The following is a 20356-nucleotide window of genomic DNA, read 5'->3' on the forward strand; positions in this document are numbered from 1 at the left end:
TATGGCGACACCTAGCGTCAGCCTCGGGTAACTACCAGCTCCGTTACTTCCGCGTCCAAAATGTGACGTCACGATTTTCTAGAATTCAGCCAATCAGCTGTCTCCGGCGGAGACGATTTGAAATTGAAGCGGGCGAGAGCGGAAGAGACGAGGAGGAACAATAATAAACAGAGCGAGCTCTGTGGACTCAACACAGATGTTTGTTGTTTTATCCGAGTGGATTTATATTTCAACCAACATGCCGAGTCTTGCATGTTTATTGTTGTAGGCAGCTAAAGCAACCGGAGTGAAATTGCCGTTAGTTAACATTTAAGCAACCGGCCGCCATGTCGTTATTTAGTGTTCAAGCGAGGAAACATACAGCTTATTATGACCACCTTATGGCAACACCGACATCCAGGACACCGGGCAGAGAGCGCAAGGCGACGGACACAACTGAGATCACATCCGAGGACTCTGCGTGTGAAGACAGCAAGACGTCCTCCGATAAAGGCCGACAGGTCAACAGGACGTATGTCGTCTCTGCGGTGTCCGGGAGCGGCAGCGGGCAGCACGCTCCCTACCTCCGGAGCCGACTCACTCTGCAGAGGAGGTCGAAGAGGAAGAGCGGGTCTGGAAGAGCGGACAAAACGATGGTGGGCAGCCTGAACGCCCCCCGGCCCCCCGGAGAGGAGACTGACTCTGCAGCGGAGGACCAGGACGCCCTCGACGGATACAAGTGAAACGACGCCGAAAGTCCTCAGTGAACCAAATGGCAGAGCAGGGAGTTTATTCAGGAGTGGTAGTTTAAGAGAAAATACCCTGAAAAGCAGAGTAGGAGACATAAATGGTGCTCATGTGGAGACCCAGAGGAGGCCGGCGTGCAGCAGGACGCCCTCTTCCTCTTCTTCTTCTTCGTCCTCTTCGTCCAGGCAGCTGGAGGACCAGCCCCACACCTTTAAAACCCCCACGAGAAAGACCCCGTTTGAGAAAATCGCCGCAAAGAGAGACGTGTTCGAGAGACTGGCGGTGAAAGACGCCCCTAAACCGGAGAGACCCAGGCCCCGAGCCCAGCCGGCGGGAGACACGAAACCTAGCCCGGCTCCTCGGGTCAGCAAGGCGGCCGCAGTTATTAGGCCGTACGCCGCGCTGCAGGTGAGGAAGACCTCCACCTCGGGTCAAAGGAGAGACGTGACCCAGACCAGGACCTCCATTCCTGCTCCAGCATCGACCGAGCAGCTCCTGTCCAGGACCAGCGAGGCTCCTCTGAAAGAGCAGCAGGATTTATTTAAGATGGAAAACAGCGCGGTGACTGTTGCAGTCCGTGTCCGCCCCTTCAATGCCAGGTGTGTAATGCAATATTTCATCTTCATTGGTGAGTAAATGGTGCAGGAGTAGATGACGTCTATTTGGATGTAAGCAAGGCAAGAAAGTATACAGTACCAGTCAAAAGTTTGGACACACCTTCTCATTCAATGTTTTTTCTTTATTTTTATTTTTATTTTTTTCTACATTGTAGATTAATATTGAAGACATCCAAACTATGAAGGAACATATGGAATGATGTGGTAAACAAACAAATGCTCAACAAACCAGAATATGTTTTAGATTTTAGATTCTTCAAAGTAGTTGAATGAGAAGGTGTGTCCAAACTTTTGACTGGTACTGTATACTGGACATGTATGCAAGGACATCAAACATTTGGTTGTTTATCAGAAACTTCATGGGATTTGACAAAAGAAAACATCTTACATGAATATAGCAATGAATGCACACAACATGTTTCAAACATTCCCAGCATGAAATGGAAACAAGTCTGTTTGCCCCAGTAGGGCTGAAATGATCAGTCTATTAATCGACTAGTCTGTTGATAGTTGGCAGCTGTTGATTATTGATCGAAGGTTAAAGTCATTTGTCAAGCAAAGAAGTCGAACATTCTTTAGTTCCAGCTTCTCAGTTGTGAGGATTTGCTGCTGTTCTTTGTCTAATGTGATAGAAAATGGTTAGGTTTGGGTGTTTGATAGACAAAACAAGCAATCTATTATGCTTAACTTGGGCTTTGATACGTGTGAGGGATAGACAAAACAAGCAATCTATTATGCTTAACTTGGGCTTTGATACGTGTGAGGGGCATTTTCATTATTTTGTGACATTATCGATACCAAATGATCAGCATTAATAATTCAAATTTTAATTTGTTGCAGTCCTTTATGAAAATTATGTTCATTTTTAAGGTTATGGAAGTGTTCGGATTTAAAATCAGGGGAAAAAAATATATTTTGGTAGAAAATATCATTTTTTCTGAAATAATGTTTGTAAGTATTTCTTCTCTGTGATAGGGAGAAGGCAGAGAAGGCATTGCAGGTCATCTTCATGAACGGTCAGGAGACTGCTGTCCAGCATCCTGACACCAAACAGAGCTACACCTTCAACTACGACTTCTCCTTCTGCTCTGTGGATGAGTGTGACCCCACCTTCGCCAGCCAGCAGACGGTGTACGAGACTCTGGCCAAACCTCTACTGCTGAGGGCCTTTGAAGGATTCAACACCTGCCTGTTTGCTTACGGCCAAACAGGCTCTGGGAAGTCGTACACGTGAGTGTTCTTGGTTTTAGTTTATTCCAGTTAATATTTTTTCTCTTAATTTTTTCTCTTTCTGAGTATTTTAAATCTTGATCAGTCAAACATCAGTTTGATTTGTTTTGAAATCTTTGTTGTTTAGGATGATGGGCTTTGGAGAAGAGCAAGGGGTAATCCCTCGATTCTGCCACGAGCTTTTTACCAGACTGGCATCCATGGTGAATGAAGAGGTACAATCTCACTTTAAATGATTTATCTCTGATGCTTCTAACTTGTTCGATGTTAATTCATTTCTAGAAAATGTCCAAAAGGCTGGAGATTTTCTTCAAAAAACACCAAGACAAAAATTCTAAGAATTGAGTGTGTACATGATCATTTTTTTCTTGTTACACAACTGATCATTAGGTTGTTTTATTTCAGGTCAAGTGTCATGTAGAGATGAGCTATTTTGAAGTGTACAATGAGAAGATCCACGACCTGCTGGTGACCAGAGATGAGCCAAACCAGAGGATGATGCCCGTAAGTAGTTTGCAACTACTGGTGGCTACATTTTCAGACAAACCAGCTACTTTGACTATTAGAGAATTTGTAAATTGTGTACAGCCAAGAGAAAACCCTGTTGACTTGTGTTTCTAGCTGAGGGTGAGGGAACATCCAGTCCATGGTCCCTATGTGTCTGACCTCTCTGCGTAAGAAACCTTTGACTTTCTTTTGCTATATTAAACTTCAAAAAAGGCCAAAAGAACATCCTTTACTGCTGTGATTTGCAGAGATGCTCACTTTGGTATTTCTTCACAGGAATATTGTGAGCTCCTACAATGACATTCAGGTAAGTCCAAACTGCTATTCAGATATTTTCTACCTTTTGATTCTCGCCGGCCTTTAGATTATGCACTTAAGAACAACTTTGAATGAGCGAGCAAGTGATGGTTCAGTGTCTGGTAGAGGCTGTTTGAATGTAAATGAATGTTTTGAAAGTACAGTGCAGTCACACCATGCAGAGAAGTGCTGAGCGTCAAAGATGTATCCAAAGCATTGCAGAGAAAACAATAAATGCTGCTGATAACCACAAGAGAGTTTGCACACAAAGAGATTCAGTCATAATTCATGATGTCCTTCTTTAGGTTTGGCTGGCGCTGGGCAACAAGCAGAGAGCCACAGCAGCTACAGGAATGAATGACAAAAGCTCAAGATCTCACTCCGTCTTCACCCTGATTATGACCCAGACTCAGGTATCGCGTCTCAACTGTACTTCATGTCACGCATCACACCTCATATATGCTGCTGAATATATTCCTAAATATTTATAAAAATTCTGCAGTCATGCACTAATTAACTCGGGCCGTCATGTGTTCTCTTGACACACAACTAATCAGTTTGATTGTGTGTGATTGTGTACAGACTGAGTTTGTGGAGGGCGAGGAACATGAGCACAGTATCACCAGCCGGATCAACTTGGTGGACCTGGCAGGCAGCGAACGCTGCAAATCAGCCCAGACAAGTGGAGACCGACTCAGGGTACACACACACACACACACACACACACACACACACACACACACACACACACACACACACACACCATGCTAGTCTTGGGTATTGCTGATCCATTATGAGACCAATCTTTCTCCATTTCATATTGTTATTAATATAATAAATAAAACAATACATTAATGAAAATCCTGCTGCATGAATCAATAAATATCAGTTAATCTTGATTTGTATTCGCCTCAATTTATCAATTGGAGGACATTTGGTTGTATTCAGACCCATTCGCTCAATATTTGGTCATAGTCTTACCTTGCAGAAGATTCTTTTTGGATTTTCATACAACAGCATGCACTTCAAAACAAGAAATGCTTTTACTGTGTCATTGTAGGAGGGTGCTAGCATCAACAAATCCCTGCTCACACTTGGAAAGGTCATCTCTGCCCTGTCTGAACAAGCACTGACGAGGAAGAAGGTCTTCATACCGTACAGAGAGTCTGTCCTTACATGGTAAGAGCATCCCCTTGTAGCTCTAGGACACACATTTTTTCCCATGCAGTTTATCATCGTTTTGTGATGTACATCACAGACAGACTTCTATAAACAAAGAAAATGATTGTGTATTCTACAGATTTTCACAGTAAATGTAACACATAAATAGGGTGCTTATAGAATAACTGCACAGACAATCTTGACAAAATATCTTTTATAATATAATATTATTATACATAAGAAGGCTGATCCTGACGAAGTCCAATTTTCGTCCACCGCAGGCTGTTGAAAGAGAGCCTTGGTGGTAACTCCAAGACAGCCATGATCGCCACACTGAGCCCAGCCGGCAGCAATGTGGAGGAAAGCCTGAGCACTCTGCGCTACGCCCAGCAGGCCCGCACCATCATCAACGTGGCAAAAGTCAACGAGGACACCAGCGCCAAGCTCATCAGAGGTCAGGCACTCAAAATATCCACATTCAAAAACCTCTGTTGGACCTAAATGAGCTCCGACCTATTTTTATTTTTTGTAATAACTGCAATACGCCTTTTAAACCTATTTTATTCATACATAAACTGTTTATTTATCTACACCTCAATAGTAGTAACACGTTGTTTTATTATGTTTTATCAGTATGTTACAAACTTTTTGGTACATACCTGGATAGATGTCCTTGGCCACTGTTAACTATATAAAAAAAAAAAATGTTCTGCCTTTGTGACATCAACTGATGGGGAAAGCGAAGCAGCAGGACTAACAAAACACCTTCCTGCCTTGAGAAAACAATTTCGATCTTAAAGAAATTGTTTTTCACTATGCGCATTCACATACAGCAGTGTAGAATGTTTTTCCTTGGAAACCTGAATATCCACCATCCTACACAAACAGCACCTGGAAAACCAAGGATGCTCTTTCTATACCGAGCAGTGTTGTTACCATCCTGGCATCACAGGTGTGAACAGTGTTTGTGTACCGAAAGAACCCCACAGTACAGACTTATGTTTTAAGGCAACGGAGCATGTTTTCTCTGTCCATTAGCTCCTTTTTCATCAGCCTCTCTTTGTTTCTGTCTCGCTGTCCTGGTAGGTTTCTCTTTCTTCATATGTAAATGTCTATCTTTCTTTATGTGTCTTGCTCTTGATCTTCTTCTCTCACCCAAACCCGCCTGTCTGTCCATCCATCCATCAGCAGCTTATGCACTCCCCAGTTCATTTAAGGCCTGGCCCTAACCTTGCCTCCGGGCCTTATTTATGCACTGTCAGCCGCACATGGCAGCTAACTGTCATGCAAGTATTATTTTTCATAAGATGATTGTGCTGCTGTTTGACATTTTTAGCACTAAGGGGAGCTCTTGCTGTGGATTTATTTCTCTCAGATCGACTATCAGTGTGTGTTGGGTCATATGACTCAAACATTACAAATCAGGTCAATGTTGCTCAGTAAATTGTCTTCAATAAGTGACGTTGTTTGGCTGTTCACTGACAGAATCTGATTATAACTCTAGCCTCTGTCAAAGTCACTTCCTGAAACACTTTCAGGACTTTTATGTTACTCCCTTGAATTTCCATTGACTGGTAATAATTTATGTGTATATTTGCTCTAAAGGGTTTGCCATATTTTATCTTTACAAAGAATTTTGGACAAACTTTTTGTGTTTTTAGAGCTGAAGGCGGAGGTGGAGAAGCTGCGGTCAGCCCAGATGAGCTCCCTGGGCATCGAACCAGAGAGGGTCAGGTCGTTCCAGCAGGAGATCGCTGGCCTGAGGAACAGACTCTGTCAGCAAGAGAGAGAAATGGTTGAGGCCAATCGGTCAGCATTACTGCAATAATTATTATAACTTTTTATTTCATTCATATGACGCAGCAGACCCAGATATAAGGTGTCTCCTTTTTCAGGAGGTCAAAGTAAAGCTGTAGCAAAGTGATACTGCATATATTTTTGTTAAATCGCCTTAGCAGATATGTTTTCATGTATTTGCTGTTTTCGTACATCTTTTACAGTGCTGCATATATTTAAACATCAACCATTTAAAATGTGAAAATAGAACCTTACTAACATACAGAGATCACATTCTTACTTGTTATTCTGTATAGGTTAAAAAAAAAAAGCCTTGTATTCAAATATTTTCTTTTTTCATATTTAAACTTTATTTAGGGAGTAGGTTTATACGTTTTTGAAAAGGGGATACATCTGATAGGATCTTGGCATTATTTGATTTGAGGTGATTTCATTTCGTGTTTATATTTTATCTTATTTTCTGGCAGGGCATGGAGAGAGAAACTTGAGCAGGCTGAAATACGCAAACGTGAAGAGACCAAAGAGTTGCAGGTAATTCTTTGAACACTGTATTCATTTTAATTCTATAGTTTTTTACTGTCCTACTGTACATACATACTTTTCTTGTGTCCACATAATAATAAGAGGAAACACACTGGTCGTTTTCAGAAAGCAGGTGTGACATTTAAAGTGGACAATCGTCTTCCTAACCTGGTGAATCTGAACGAGGATCCTCAGCTGTCTGAGATGCTTCTCTACATGATCCAAGAGGGTCAAACCACAGTGGGCAAGCTCAAGTCTGAGTCCAGGCATGACATCCAGCTGACAGGAGCCCTCATCGCTGACCAACACTGGTAAAAAAAAACCCAAAGCAAACAAAAACAACAACACTAGAGTGTTTTTAAAATGACAGAGTTCCAGAAGGAACATTTAGGGTTAAAAAAAATGGATGGACATTTTTTTTTATATATTTTTATTTAGGATCCTTATGACAGTTACAGTAGTTTGGGAAATGGTAATATGGGGGTACTGATGAAGTTTGTCAGCAGGCCTTGTAGTCCCTCCTCACTCTCCACTGCTAGAAGACAACTTTGCCAGGAGGAGAGCGGGCGGGTGCTAAGGAGAGCGACCTTTAGTTAGATGCCCTAGCATCTCAAAATCAGCCAGTGCAAACTTGCCGCGGGTCTCAGGTTGATGGCAAAAGAAAGTAAATCTTTCTTTTTCTTTATTTTTTCAACCTTCATTTTTTTACCCCCTCCATATCTCTTCTGGGCCTCTGCAGAAAATGCTAAAGGCAGGCGCGTATGCAGTTTATATAAATGGTAAATAGTACATGGTCTGTTTGCAGTCTTGTATGCTTGCTTATTCAACAGAAGTTCAACACTGCAATGAGATTTTGTTTTAATACTTACAGTGACTTTGACATTTAGTTTATTAATCATGATTGTGGAACAAAAGTTTTTGGCCTTTCTTATTCATCCATCCATCTTTCTAATCTAGCTATCACCTATCTTATTTTTTTAAGCTACAGCATGCATTCAACATGAACATTTTATTTATGTATTTTTTGGGTTTGTTTTAGTGTAATAACCAACATCCAGGGCACTGTCAGCATCAATCCTATGGACAATGCAAAGACGTTTGTTAACGGAAACCTCATATCTGAATCCACTGTCCTACACCATGTAAGTAGATAAAAAAAAATCTCCTTATTCTTTATACTAACGAGCAACTTACAGTTTCTTTCTGCTTATTTATACTCTGCTCTAATCTAAACTCACCAGTTAAATGTAATATGACCACCCTGTTTATGCATTTTATTAATGAATTAAACTCTTCTCACCTCTATGTTTGGGTTTGCAGGGCGACAGGGTGATTCTTGGTGGAGACCACTACTTCCGCTTCAACCATCCAGCAGAGGTGCAGTCTGGAAAGCGGGTGTCATGCTGGACAGGCGCAGGCGATGGCCACAAAGACTTTGAATTCGCCAAAAATGAGCTACTTGCGGCTCAAAGAGCTCAGTGAGTGCAAAAGACCAGATAAGAAAAGTCACAATACCATTATACCAGCTATCCTGGTCTTTTTTAAGTGTTGTCAGGGCAACATCTGTTTGTGCAGACTAATAAAAATCTAAATCAGAACTCCTCTCAAGCCATCTTTGTGTCTCCCAGGCTGCAGGCAGAAATTGAAGAAGCCCATATGAAGGCGAAAGAGGAGATGATGCAGGGAATTCAGATGGCAAAAGAAATGGCCCAGAAAGAGCTTTCTGACCAGAAGCTGCTTTATGAGGACAGGATCCAAGCCCTGGAGAGAGAGCTGGTACACAACACTTTCAATTATTTTGTTCCACTGAACAGATGTAACACTTTATACTTGTCCTGAATTGTTAGTGTGGTGATATTCTGCACATTTTGACTTTACTGCTTTTAATTTTGTAGTCAATTTGCATAAAGGTGTTACAGAACTGACAAAATAAGTAAACTGTCTTCAACCTTGTGTTCTATGTTGCATTGTTGCAGAATAATTAAGTAGCTCTTGTCATGTATTATCTATCCTTACACCCTGTACATTTTTGCAAACAATACTTAATAATGCCAAAATATATTTATTCAGAACGAGGAGACTGAGCGGAAGCGTCAACAGGATTTGGCCCAGCAGAGGGTGGCCAGCCAGATGGCAGAGCTAAAAATTGCCAATCTGGAGCTGGAGCATGAGATGGACACGCAAAAGAAACGCGTCCGCCTGCACATGGAGGCCCAGGTCAGGACCCAGAACAATGCGTATTCATGTTAAATTTCCTTTTTTTGATTAATAAAGTTCACTATTTTAGCTTCCTGGAATTTAATTAAAGAAATTTGGCGGGACATTTTTTGTTCCGTCAAGAAATGGAAAATTACTCAAATATTGACAACGTCACAGTTCTCACTTTTTGCCTTCACACTGATGACCTAATCCCTTTTTCCCCCTGGAAGAGACTGTGAACATTCAGACAACTTGATCTACAGTGAGTGATACAGAGTAGTGGTTGGTAGAACTGCAGTATCTGAGACAAAGTGTATGACATTTAAACAGATCTTACTCCAGTCGTTTATCTGCACTTTTCCCTTTCACAAATCAAGCCTAGTGGAAATCTGGTTTATTCCTGTCACCCTAAATTACATCATGGCCTTCATTTGTTCATTCTCATGATTTCTGGTGATCTCAAAAGAGCTTCAGAAGCTTAAAGAAATATGCTGACACCAGGTTTTATGCTTAACTGATGGGCCTTTTGTGATGTGTTTTGGGTTATGGTGGAGCTTGGCTTTAGTCATAATGTCTTGGCCTGGTGGTTTTTAATATTGTGTACATTACAATGATTCACTCCAGGCGATGGAGGAACACCGTGTGTGTCAGGCGAAGATTGTTGACGCCCTGGAGGCAGAGAAGAGAAAGATCAGCAAAGAGCTCGAAGAGATGCAGAATAAAAGAGCTTTAAGGGAAAACCACACTCTCCGAAATGGTAAGTGCTTTCAAGTCCCTACTGAACACATATTAGATCTAAGAACCACAATGACAGTTCACACCATGTTAGTTCAGTTCCAGATGGGTGGGTTTGTTCTTCTGAGCCAGAGACATTAGAGCAGAGAGAGTTTGCCAGCACCCAGAATAAACATTGGACTTATCATCAGTTTAATAGGAGCAGAGGAGGAGGCAGAGAGACCATAGAGCAGATCTTATTTAGTAATTTATTGTGCGGTGATAGGAAACTCACATAAATGGTGGTCAATCTGTAATATCACTATCCAATGTATACAAAATGAATAAATCAAATATCCCTTTATTGTATAATTGTATTGTATAATTGATCTATGTATTAGATCAAATAGATATTTTTTTAGTAGAAATATCTTCAGCAAAGTCAACAACGTAAGGTATATATGTCTTAGAAGCTGAGAAATTGGAAACCCCTCGACCTATACTCACAGAGTGTAGAGGACTCTTTCAGAGACTGATGGACACGTTAGAATCACAAGTGAAGTGACTGAATGATGTCCTTGAATCCCTACTGAATCGGGATGAAACAAAGATCGTCTCAGCTAGATGCTCTTCCACTCAGAGCTGTTGGTTGTGGTGAATTTATTGTGTTTCATTTCTGTTCTTCAGTCTCTCCGCAGTGGGATGCCATGAAGTTGTCCCTGATGATTGAGGAAGCTAATAAAATCAGTGGTAAACTGAAAAAAAACACAGTCTTCAGCAGGTAGGAAAATTCTAGATTGGGCAACAGTTTACACAGGATATGATTTATTAGACAGGTTAAATACCCATCAATAATTGAGATGTCACAAGCAGCTCTCATCGTCCTCAACATGAGCCCACATCATTTGACTCTTTTTCTGTTGTAGACACGAAAGCTCTGAAAATGAGAACCCGGAGCAGGGTGGTCTGCTACAAGTGCGGGTTCAGAACAAAAAGCTGGGGATCTCCACTTTCTGGAGCCTGGACAAGTTCCAAAACAACATTGCTGCCATGAGGGAACTCGAACAGGTCTGCCTCGTATCAAGTCATCAGTTTTTCGAGTTAATGGGAGTTAGGAAGAACATCTGAAGTATCTGAAACCTAACTAATTAAACATTTCCTATAGTAAAGTTTTTTCATTTTAATGAAAATTGGAGTAAACAACAACAACTTGTAAATAAACATACATTGGGAACCACAGACGTCCTGTGGGGAGAACCCTCATAAGAAGGTCCTACAGACATGTCTTAGTCCTGTTGGGCCTATTGCTTATTCAGGGTGGTTCCCAGTCTTTCAGCCAATTTTGTTAGATTGTCTAAAGCTACCTCTGATCTTTATAGAATAAGTGATGCAGAGAGTAAATAGCTGGATTGATCCTAAAGACAGTTTTTATGGAATTTTATTGGACAGTATTCTTGTGTATAGAATCAAAATGACCATGAATGTAATACAATCATAAACATGTTCATACCCTTAAGGTTCTTGTAATGAATAATTTGCAGCGAGTAGTCTCATGATCAGCTGATAAACATTCCCACCAGAATGCTTTAAAATTCACAAGAACCTTTATGCATTTGCTTATTCAATTTGATCTAATAACCTGATTTACTGTATGATGCCTGTTGAGTGAAGCATATTCAACCAGCCGACTCATTCTACATACTGCATGTGACATCAGCTCAAGTGCTGATTTTTCCATTCGTTTTGACTTTATTTACAGTCTACAGTGGGTTGTTTTATGCCTGACAGAGTGATGTTGCCTCCCTTTGCTGTACTTTTCTCATTAAGTTCAGTAAATGAGACTGGGCATGTCAGCAATAGTTTACTCTCCACAGGGGGATTCCACCTCTAAAGATGACGATGTGTTTTATGACCCTGATGATGAGTGGGAGCAAGATATATCGGCCTCCTCTGCTTCCACCTCCTCCTTCTCACGCCGAAGGTAATTATCCAGCTCTTCCTCTTACCCCCCTATCCATCAATCCCTCCTTCCAGCACATTACCTGTACATTTACATAAGATTGTGCAGACTTAATTTGTATTCTTGTCCAATTACTTGAATTGTGTTGGTAGGCAAGTGTTCAAACCACCTGGGGGAAGTACAGGACTTAAGCCCAGAGCCCTCATGCTCAACTGAACTCCTCTTGCACTCTTTTAATGTGAACAATGTCAGGCAAATGGATGTATTGTATATGGAAAGTTTAACAAGATGTGGATGGAACACGGAAAATAACTTTTGTCCAAATGTTTGGAAGATTTTGGTTATTTACACAAAGTCTTCCTAGTTTCCACCAATGTGAATTACAACCTGGCACATCTTTTTGACATTCAACACATCTTTCTTTCTCTCATGAAAAGTTGACGTGAAGTCTCTGCCCACAGAATATTTTCTTCTCTATTATTTTCCCTCTGTTTATTAATTTCATTTCCACTAAGGCAGGCCAAGGGGTTTAGAACAGGACAGTGCACTAAGGGTCCTTGTGTTTCTCGCTCTACAAACCACAACCTAAACTCACACACCTTTGGTGCAAACAGAACCCCCAACATTTTCCACATTGTTGTTATTCTTGTCAAGCATGTTTATGGGGCTCTTGTTGGTGCCTGAACTACCAACAGACCCAGCCAAATGACACATGGCACAGGCTGGGAGGCTGACTCCATTAAACCCATGCCTAATCCTTGTGGCCACAGTCATAGCTGTTTACTGACCTTCCCTCCGCTTGGTTGTTCAGTAATGAAAATGTATTCTCCTGCTGAACTTTTTTAACCCCACATGAGATAACCATGCATCCTTGCAAACAAGCCCATGTGTAAATGTACCCATTCCACACTTACATTCCATTCTACATCCAATTCCACACCATATTATGTAAAAGGAAACATTTGCCACCTTTTTATGTGGATTTCCAATCAGTGCTGATGATAAATGTAGTTCACTGAAGAGAATAATCCCCAAGTGCGTGCTTTATTGACTGAGAAAGCAGATTTTTCCTGCTGCAGAGCTGTGCCAGCTGTACCTGCATGTACCAGGATGAATTGCGCGCTAACGGCGAGATTGCTTCATTTGGCAAAGAAACTTAATAAACTCTCAAAATGTCAACGAAGGAATGATTCTTACACTTAAACAGAAAAATTCCAACCTTACACCTTTCTGAAATACATTTTCTCTCGTACACCAAACTGAGAACTAAATTGCCCTCTTAACTCATCGTAAAACACACTTTATTCAAACTAGACAGAAACACATTAAAACTCACCAAACGCGTCTAAGTCTTTCCACTTATCCAACAATCAGCAATTATGGTTTGGTCTAAATACATTTTTAATGCAGAGTAAAATATGCAGGCCCTGCCGTGCAGCTTTCCCTGGATCAGCTGTCCTGCTGCAGCAACTTGTTGGCTGCTCTCCCTCCTTCTTCGGAGGCACTCCTTTAAATAAGCAAAACATAATAACAAAAATGACCCCAAAGTTGCCCTACTGGTCTTCTGCAGTTAATCTTCGTGACCTGAAGAAGGTCTCCATCACACTTCTGTCCCAGTGAGGAGGAAAACTTTCATGCATAGTAACTCATACTGGGCCTGCTCTTGGGGCTGTCGTCGGCGACGGCATCCAACAAAAACTGCCCACGCTGACATTCATTACAGCAGAATGATTCAGTTTTCTGTTTGCATCAAGAGTGCAATTTGAGCATAGGCTCCACCAGTCTGTTTTCCTCGGTAGCTCAGATACTGAATGGTCCCCGTCGGCCATATCCTCCCCGCTGCAGCTGCGGCCTACCTAAAGCCGAATACAGCTGAATATCTGAGTCAGCCAAAACTAGGTCAAATCTACAGTGTAAAAAAATACCTAGAGGGTCTCAGCCGCAGCTTGGTACGGCCTCTCTCTGGCTGAATAGGGTTGAATATCAGAGTCAGCAAAAGAACTGTAAAACGCACTCCTTTAAAAAGAGAAATAGATTTTGCAGATGCACCTGGCTGAACAGCAGTTGTTTTTTCACACGATATACCTAACTCGGATAGATAGAGATAAGGTTCACTAGAGTTTGTTTCTCTAGTGAATGGAGCTCGAAGAATTGTATACTGTTGTAAACAACGAGAGATGTCTCTCTTTATTGAATAGAGCCAATAACATGAAGCAGGTTAGGACATCCTCATTGGGAAAGACTGAAACAATCTGATGTTCCTTCAATGGCATCGCGTTCACTAAGAAAGAGGTGTAATAGGGGTAAATTCAGTCCAGCTCCAATCCCCCATTGCAATGTCAGCAGCATAAAAATATGGCACTCAGCTCCAGTAAGGAAATCCACACAAATCAAAAGAATGACAGGCTGTGCAGACAGTCTTTAACAGTGGTTCATTCAAAAAAGTATTGGCACAACAAACTTGAGCTGCAATGTGTAAAATGTTTTTTGCACTCAATGTTGTACGAATAAGAAGGATTTTGGGTCATTCTGAATGAGAGCATTAACATGCCTAATAATTATGAATGATGTTGGCAGGAAACTCAGGGTTTTGCTTCTGGTTTGTTTGGCAACAGGAGCAGGAGCTTGTTGAAAAGTAGGAGAATCTCAGGGCGTCTCTACGAGATCCGGGTCCATCCGATTCAGAGCCTCCACAACGGCTCCTCACAGTCTTCTGGTAAGGCACTGAACGAAATGACAAGAATATTTTCAGTTTTCTGATTGACAGCATAGTTTGAATGGTCATTTTCAGTGTTTGGTGCTAATTTAAAAGTTGTAAAGTTATTTTATCTGCAGAAAAATTCTAAATGTGTAAAATACTACACCGTTAAACACATTGAAAGTTTGTAAAATAAATTGAATGCTGACAAGTTACGGATGTGAAACAAAAATGTGCTACACTTCATTTTGTGACAAATATTTACTGTCACACGTTGTTGAAGTCATCATGAGGTCTAGGGAATTGGTTTCTGCACCCCCCAACTCATCAGTGTCTCTGTCCCAGGGTTGATTGGTATGGCCAAACCGCCCTCCACCCATTCCACCAGCACAGACTCGCCCATGCCCGGCATCTGCAAGGAGCTGATTGGTCAGTCAGTGGCCCGTCTGCGCAGTTGCAGCGGGACAGAAGAGAGCATGGCGGACAGGCTGGCCTCTGATCTAAACTTGCTGTATGTGGCGGTCCAAACCATATCTGACCTATACGATAGTCTGGATGAAGACAGCCAAGAGAATGGTGAGATTCATCCTGAAATTGAATTGTTTATGAGTTTTAATCTTTATTCCTTGTAAATCAAAGTTGATAAATAATTAGGTAACTGCTATTAAAAAAAAAAAGAGAGAATATTTTTTTGTGATTTTATGCCAATTCTTCTATCTATTCAGTTTTTTTTATATTCTTATATGTTTTAAAATAAATCATCCAACTAAGTTGCAGACTATTCTAAAATGCCCAGGATCACCTTATTTTGTTTTTAGGATTGAATGTGCAGGTGAACAAAATGGTTCTAAAAGTAATTCTTTCCTGCAGTGTTTCTGTGTAACTTGGTGGCCCAGACTCAACTGCTCAGGGCCACCACGGCCGTAGAGAGTGCAGTGTTTGTTACCATGCAGTGGTTGTCCAGCGTTAAACCCTCCTCCGGTCGGCTCTACAACATCGCTGAGGAACTCAAGAGCCAAGTCAAGAAGATGGGAGGATTCTTCCAGCTGCTCATTCAGGTAAACACAAAATATATGCCACACTACATTAAAGACAAATTAGTTGAAAGGAGTTCAAATCAGAGCTGAAAAATTATTTTCTATTTAGTGTAGTTTAGGAAGGGGGCGACTTCTCATAAGTGTAGAGCTTTAATTGACGTTTCTTAGCTCAGAGCTGTTTGCCATTTCCATAGATGGAGCTCAAAGCGGAGGGAATTCTCAACCTTGAGCCCCCAATTGAACATGAATATATGGAAAATAAATCAAAAACCCTAAACACACATTTTTCCTCACCCTCTCTTCTGATTTTTTGAATTCTCTATCCTTTCATTTATTAACCGACCCTTCAGGCTGTGTCGACCATGACATTGACTAGGTTGTTGACTTGCTTGCATCGATTTACTGTTAAATAAATTTTAGTTCAAACCATTTCTCTGTTAATTTGTTGCTGACCTGATGTTGACTGATAATAAGAATTTTCTACCCATCCAGGGTTGTGAATCTGAGATCACATCAATGGTGACAGAGGCACGAAGGAAGAGCAGCCAATGCCTGGACGCAGCGTTGCTTGCACTTGGTCATCTGGCGGCAGTGACAGGCATGTCGCTGAATGTTATGGAGCGGGGTGCCCAGGCCACAGGCAAGGTAACAACACCATTAATACCACAGCAACTACCATCTCTGGTCAAAGCTCTGGGGTCCACTGCAAATAAGCCCACACTGCACAATACTTAAGAATACAATATTAGTTCTGTAGATCTCAGAGCGAGGAGGATTGCGGTGGGGAATTATTGAACTGAATAATGGTTGATGTGCAAATGCAGATGTTCTGTGAACGAATGGTAAGGAAATATTCAGTCGGTAAAAGGTGCACAACATTTAGTTCAAAGGGGGCGATGAAAAGACATGATAAGAATCTATTATATTGTGTTTTGTTTTAGTTTTATTCACATGGTGGTTAGCATATATACACATTTTTGTAGATAACAAAGAAAGGCCAGAAACTCACCTACCAAAAATACAATTTTATAAGATTCCCATTACTGTACAGAGTTTGGCTAACAAAGGATTTGTTGGAAATGTAGTGGTGGGGGGGAAGGACAAATTAATTAGCGAGATCATCCAATGTAAGATGTATTTATTTTGAATACTCAATGTAAGTATCTGTCTCAAACATCCAATATCAGCCGGGCTATACTTATACTTATTCTATCTTGTAGCTTTCTGTGATGGACTTGGGAAGTGTTCTCAAAAAATATGATGATTGAAATTTATGTTGTTATATGATCTTTTCAGCAATCAGCTGTCATGTGTCTGGTGAGGGGGACCAACAAGGGCGTCTGCTCTCTCTTAGATGAAAGCCTCTTCATCACCAGAGAAATGCTGAGAGAGGCTCAGCTGGCCTACCCCAGGAACCCAGTAAGAGATCATACCCCGACTGTGTCATTTGTTGTTGATTCAGTAAAGGTGTAGGTAAATATATTCCTAAAATGAATTCTCATCATTGATAATCCATGTCTGCTTACAGCTCCTGCAGAGCCTAAAATCTAAGGCGCTCGACTTAGCCCGTGCTCTACAGAACTACATGCATTGCCATATCACGGTGAGTTTCAGCAGCACAGCCATCTTCAAACTAGAGTTATGATAAGATTGTAAAAAAAAAAAAAAAAGGCCTCTAATTTCAGCTCTTCTTTTGAAAATGTTGTTTAGCAAACTAAATATTTTACAACTCGTGGGTCTCACTTGTTTGGGCTCATAGAAATGTCATCAACAACTCCTCAGGACTTCCCTCCCATACTTTCCCTTCTTAATTTCCTGGTTCCAACATGTGAATCTCAGTCACAGTCATATATTGCAAAACCAATTGAAATATATTCTACTGTGTTGTTGATGTGGGGTGAAGAAGCTGTCAGACTTCAGAGAAAGGTGACATGATGGAGCTGGAGTGTGAGAGGCACCTGTCACATTTATTCATTAACTCATAAACTCAAACTATAATTCAATTGTGGTTACAAATTAGGAACTTTGCCATTAAATATTGTACAAATATTAAAATTAGATTTTTATGGCATTAGTATTGGCTATTAGCATTTTCATTAAAAAGCTGCTGGTATTTGTCTGGGTAAACTGTTGCTGAAAGACAGATTTCATGCTCAGCAAAAGTTCCCCTGGATATATTAAGGTTAAAAACAATCTTCCATCCTGACGCTTAAATGTTACAGATTAATACCCGCACACACAGCAGCCCTGTTAAAGATGCCACTCAGCCTTTATTGCTCCTGTAAAGCTCAATGCTCCGTAGGCTTATCTCTCTGCAGTCGCCCGTTGACAATCGTTCAGGTAATGAATGTGTTGAATGAAGTGGCATCAGTCACAGCTAACAGGCTTGTTTGCCGTTATCTTAGCCACACATAGTAGCAGTTTTTTTTGTTAAAACCAATCATTGACACATGTAGGCGCAGGGGCATATTGCCGCCCACAATGTTATTGTAGTCAAATAAACCTGAGTTATCGTTCATATAGCTTTTTTAGGAAGACATTTAACACAGGACTGCACTTGTGCATGATCATGGACGTAAATGCATCTGAAAATTACATTTATAGTTTGCAGCTCTTCTGAAAGGGGCAATTCTAGTGTTGGAATAATTGGGGGGAAAGTAGCCTTTTCAAAGAGTAGTGAATAACGCAATTATATGAATGTGTATATGTTATTTTATTTAAGAACATTTTTGAGACAAATATGAGTTAAACCTTACATTTGATAATAATTACCAGGATTTTGTAGTTGCAGTAGTGAAAGCTGTTAAAAGAAGATTTTCCTTTTCCATTTCCTTCTATACTGTAGTGAACTGGCAGCCAGGTAGCTAGGTTTATTTTGTGAAAAAGAACACATTACCATGGAAGCCCCATTAATTCAGCGACATCATCAGTCAGTGACATCATTTGCAACTGTGTGTGTGTAAGTTAGTGTTTGCATGCATCTGTGTGATTCTTGATTACTGAATTGAAACCGACAACTAAAAGATCCCTGCTTAGAATACCAAGACCAGTTGGGAACATGTTAATCTCTACAAAAAAGATTCTGCTTTCATAGGCAGAAGGGCTATGAGCAATTTATTTTGAGTTGAGCTCAATTGTGTACAATTGAGTATATTTTTTAATGAAATGTTTGCCAATGGCATGCTGTTCTTGTATGTGTATGTTTCAGCTTGTGTTTCTGGTGATGTAATTGTTGGTTGCGTCATATTTTGTCCTGTTTGTTGGCTCTGTCTTGTATTCATTATTTGGGTGTGTTCGTGTTTTCAAACAGGAGAGAGAGACGGAGGAGGGGGAGGAGGTGGAGGAGGAGGCCTCAGCTTCCCATTTGCAGAGACTGAGGACTACAGCGACCAAGCTGTTCCAGCTGAACCAGGCCATTACACAGCTGCATTCCTGTCTGTCTGCTGCCCTGCGAGGTGAAGCATCCTGCATACACACAGTCTGGATGTGAAGCTTAAACTCTTTTCCAGTGTAACTTACATTGTACAGCATCAGAATGCATCCATTGGTAAAAAAGCACTAGATAAACAATATGTCAGGAGCTAAAGCCAATAGTCTTTGCTTTTTGTCGCTCACTATTTTAATTCATAAAGATTATTTTCTAAAAGGCCAGTTACAGTACAAAGAGGCGTTTTCAGGAAAAAGCTGAATAGTAAATGTCACTAATACATCACTATTAGTTCTGTACTAACTTAGTAACTACTGAATATTTATCATATGTTTGTATAGTGGAGTGTTGTGCTGTGACAGGCGTGGGTTCATTGGGTGTTTTTATTACAGCTTTGCCCGTGTCTCAGCCCATCAAATCTTATTTGGTTTGGCTTGATTTGATTCTTGTGTCTTTAAACCATAGTTGGTTTGTTTTGTTCATTTTCATTGCAATTATATCTGGAGTTTTGATGGTTGTTAACTGGCGAAGTGGCTTTTTCAGCATGAGCAAAATCACCCTCAGCAAAAAACGAACCAGATTATTGTTGTAGGTGTCATTTACCCTATCTGACTGTCCTCCTCCTTCCAGGAAAAGACACAGACTCCAACCTCAGCAGCTGCAGAGGGCTGATCTCCTCCTCTGCCAAGTCTGTCCATGAGCTAATCACTGGTCTGTCAAAGGAAGAAGCATCGACGCCGTCCCTGCAGCTTCCCATTCTTCAGAGTGTCATAGCTGCTCGAGACGAGCTTCATTTTGCCCTCCAGTCCCTGTCCTCCTGGAGCCAACAGGTTTCAGGAGAGAGCAGAAGCTCTGCTGCTTCTGATAAAGACACAGAGGATGAAATATTGAGTAAAGACACTCACACTGCTGTTAGAAATCGAGTCATGAGTAAGATAGTGTACTCTCTCCCTCCAGGTGTGTCGTCCAAAGGCAGCATGCACTGGGTATGATTTATGTGTTATTCTTTACGATGTGCTACCATCATGTACGATTTACGGTATGAATGAAATTCTGATATAGAGAAAACTTCTGCTAGTAACAAGAAATGAGTCGTGGCTATGTTTTTGTACACTCCTGTATCGCCAACCTGGAATCACAAGAAACAAAGTTTGCAAAAAAAAACCAACAACAACGCTGCTTTCTGTATTTGAGCAATATCTGCATATTTATTCGGGCAGTTTTTTCAACTACATAGAAAATGACAAAGCAAGCAAACAAATGGATTCATGTGGAGGCTTTAAACTACAGCAATAATTCCTATCATAAATGGCACTGCTTTCAGGATGCTGTAGCTTCCTTTTTACTTAGTGATAAGTTTTGGGACAAGGCCGTCAGTCAACTGAGTTATTCATGATGGATAAAGACCATTAGGAACAGCAACTGTCTGGAAGGAGAAAGCTCACTCATGCTTTACTAGGTCTT

At 41.0% G+C, this 20356-nt stretch overlaps 1 protein-coding gene across 1 annotated transcript; it reads left to right on the forward strand.

Annotated features, from left to right (window-relative positions):
* Positions 1–128: 128 nt before the first annotated feature.
* Positions 129–20041, forward strand: kif14 (kinesin family member 14). Its single transcript, XM_054603218.1, is given in 30 exon segments — positions 129–661; positions 663–1325; positions 2319–2573; positions 2701–2788; positions 2979–3077; positions 3195–3247; positions 3357–3387; positions 3683–3790; positions 3960–4076; positions 4438–4556; positions 4820–4992; positions 6200–6347; positions 6803–6866; positions 6984–7168; positions 7897–7999; positions 8178–8335; positions 8486–8633; positions 8928–9074; positions 9681–9813; positions 10458–10551; positions 10697–10838; positions 11645–11751; positions 14346–14446; positions 14774–15004; positions 15299–15486; positions 15958–16110; positions 16762–16884; positions 16994–17068; positions 18776–18920; positions 19523–20041. Coding segments are annotated over 30 exon segments (4848 nt in total). The 5' UTR covers positions 129–326; the 3' UTR covers positions 19885–20041.
* Positions 20042–20356: the final 315 nt, after the last annotated feature.

The sequence above is a fragment of the Anoplopoma fimbria genome, chromosome 8, assembly GCF_027596085.1.
Source record: "Anoplopoma fimbria isolate UVic2021 breed Golden Eagle Sablefish chromosome 8, Afim_UVic_2022, whole genome shotgun sequence".
NCBI classification, from domain to species: Eukaryota; Metazoa; Chordata; class Actinopteri; order Perciformes; family Anoplopomatidae; genus Anoplopoma; species Anoplopoma fimbria.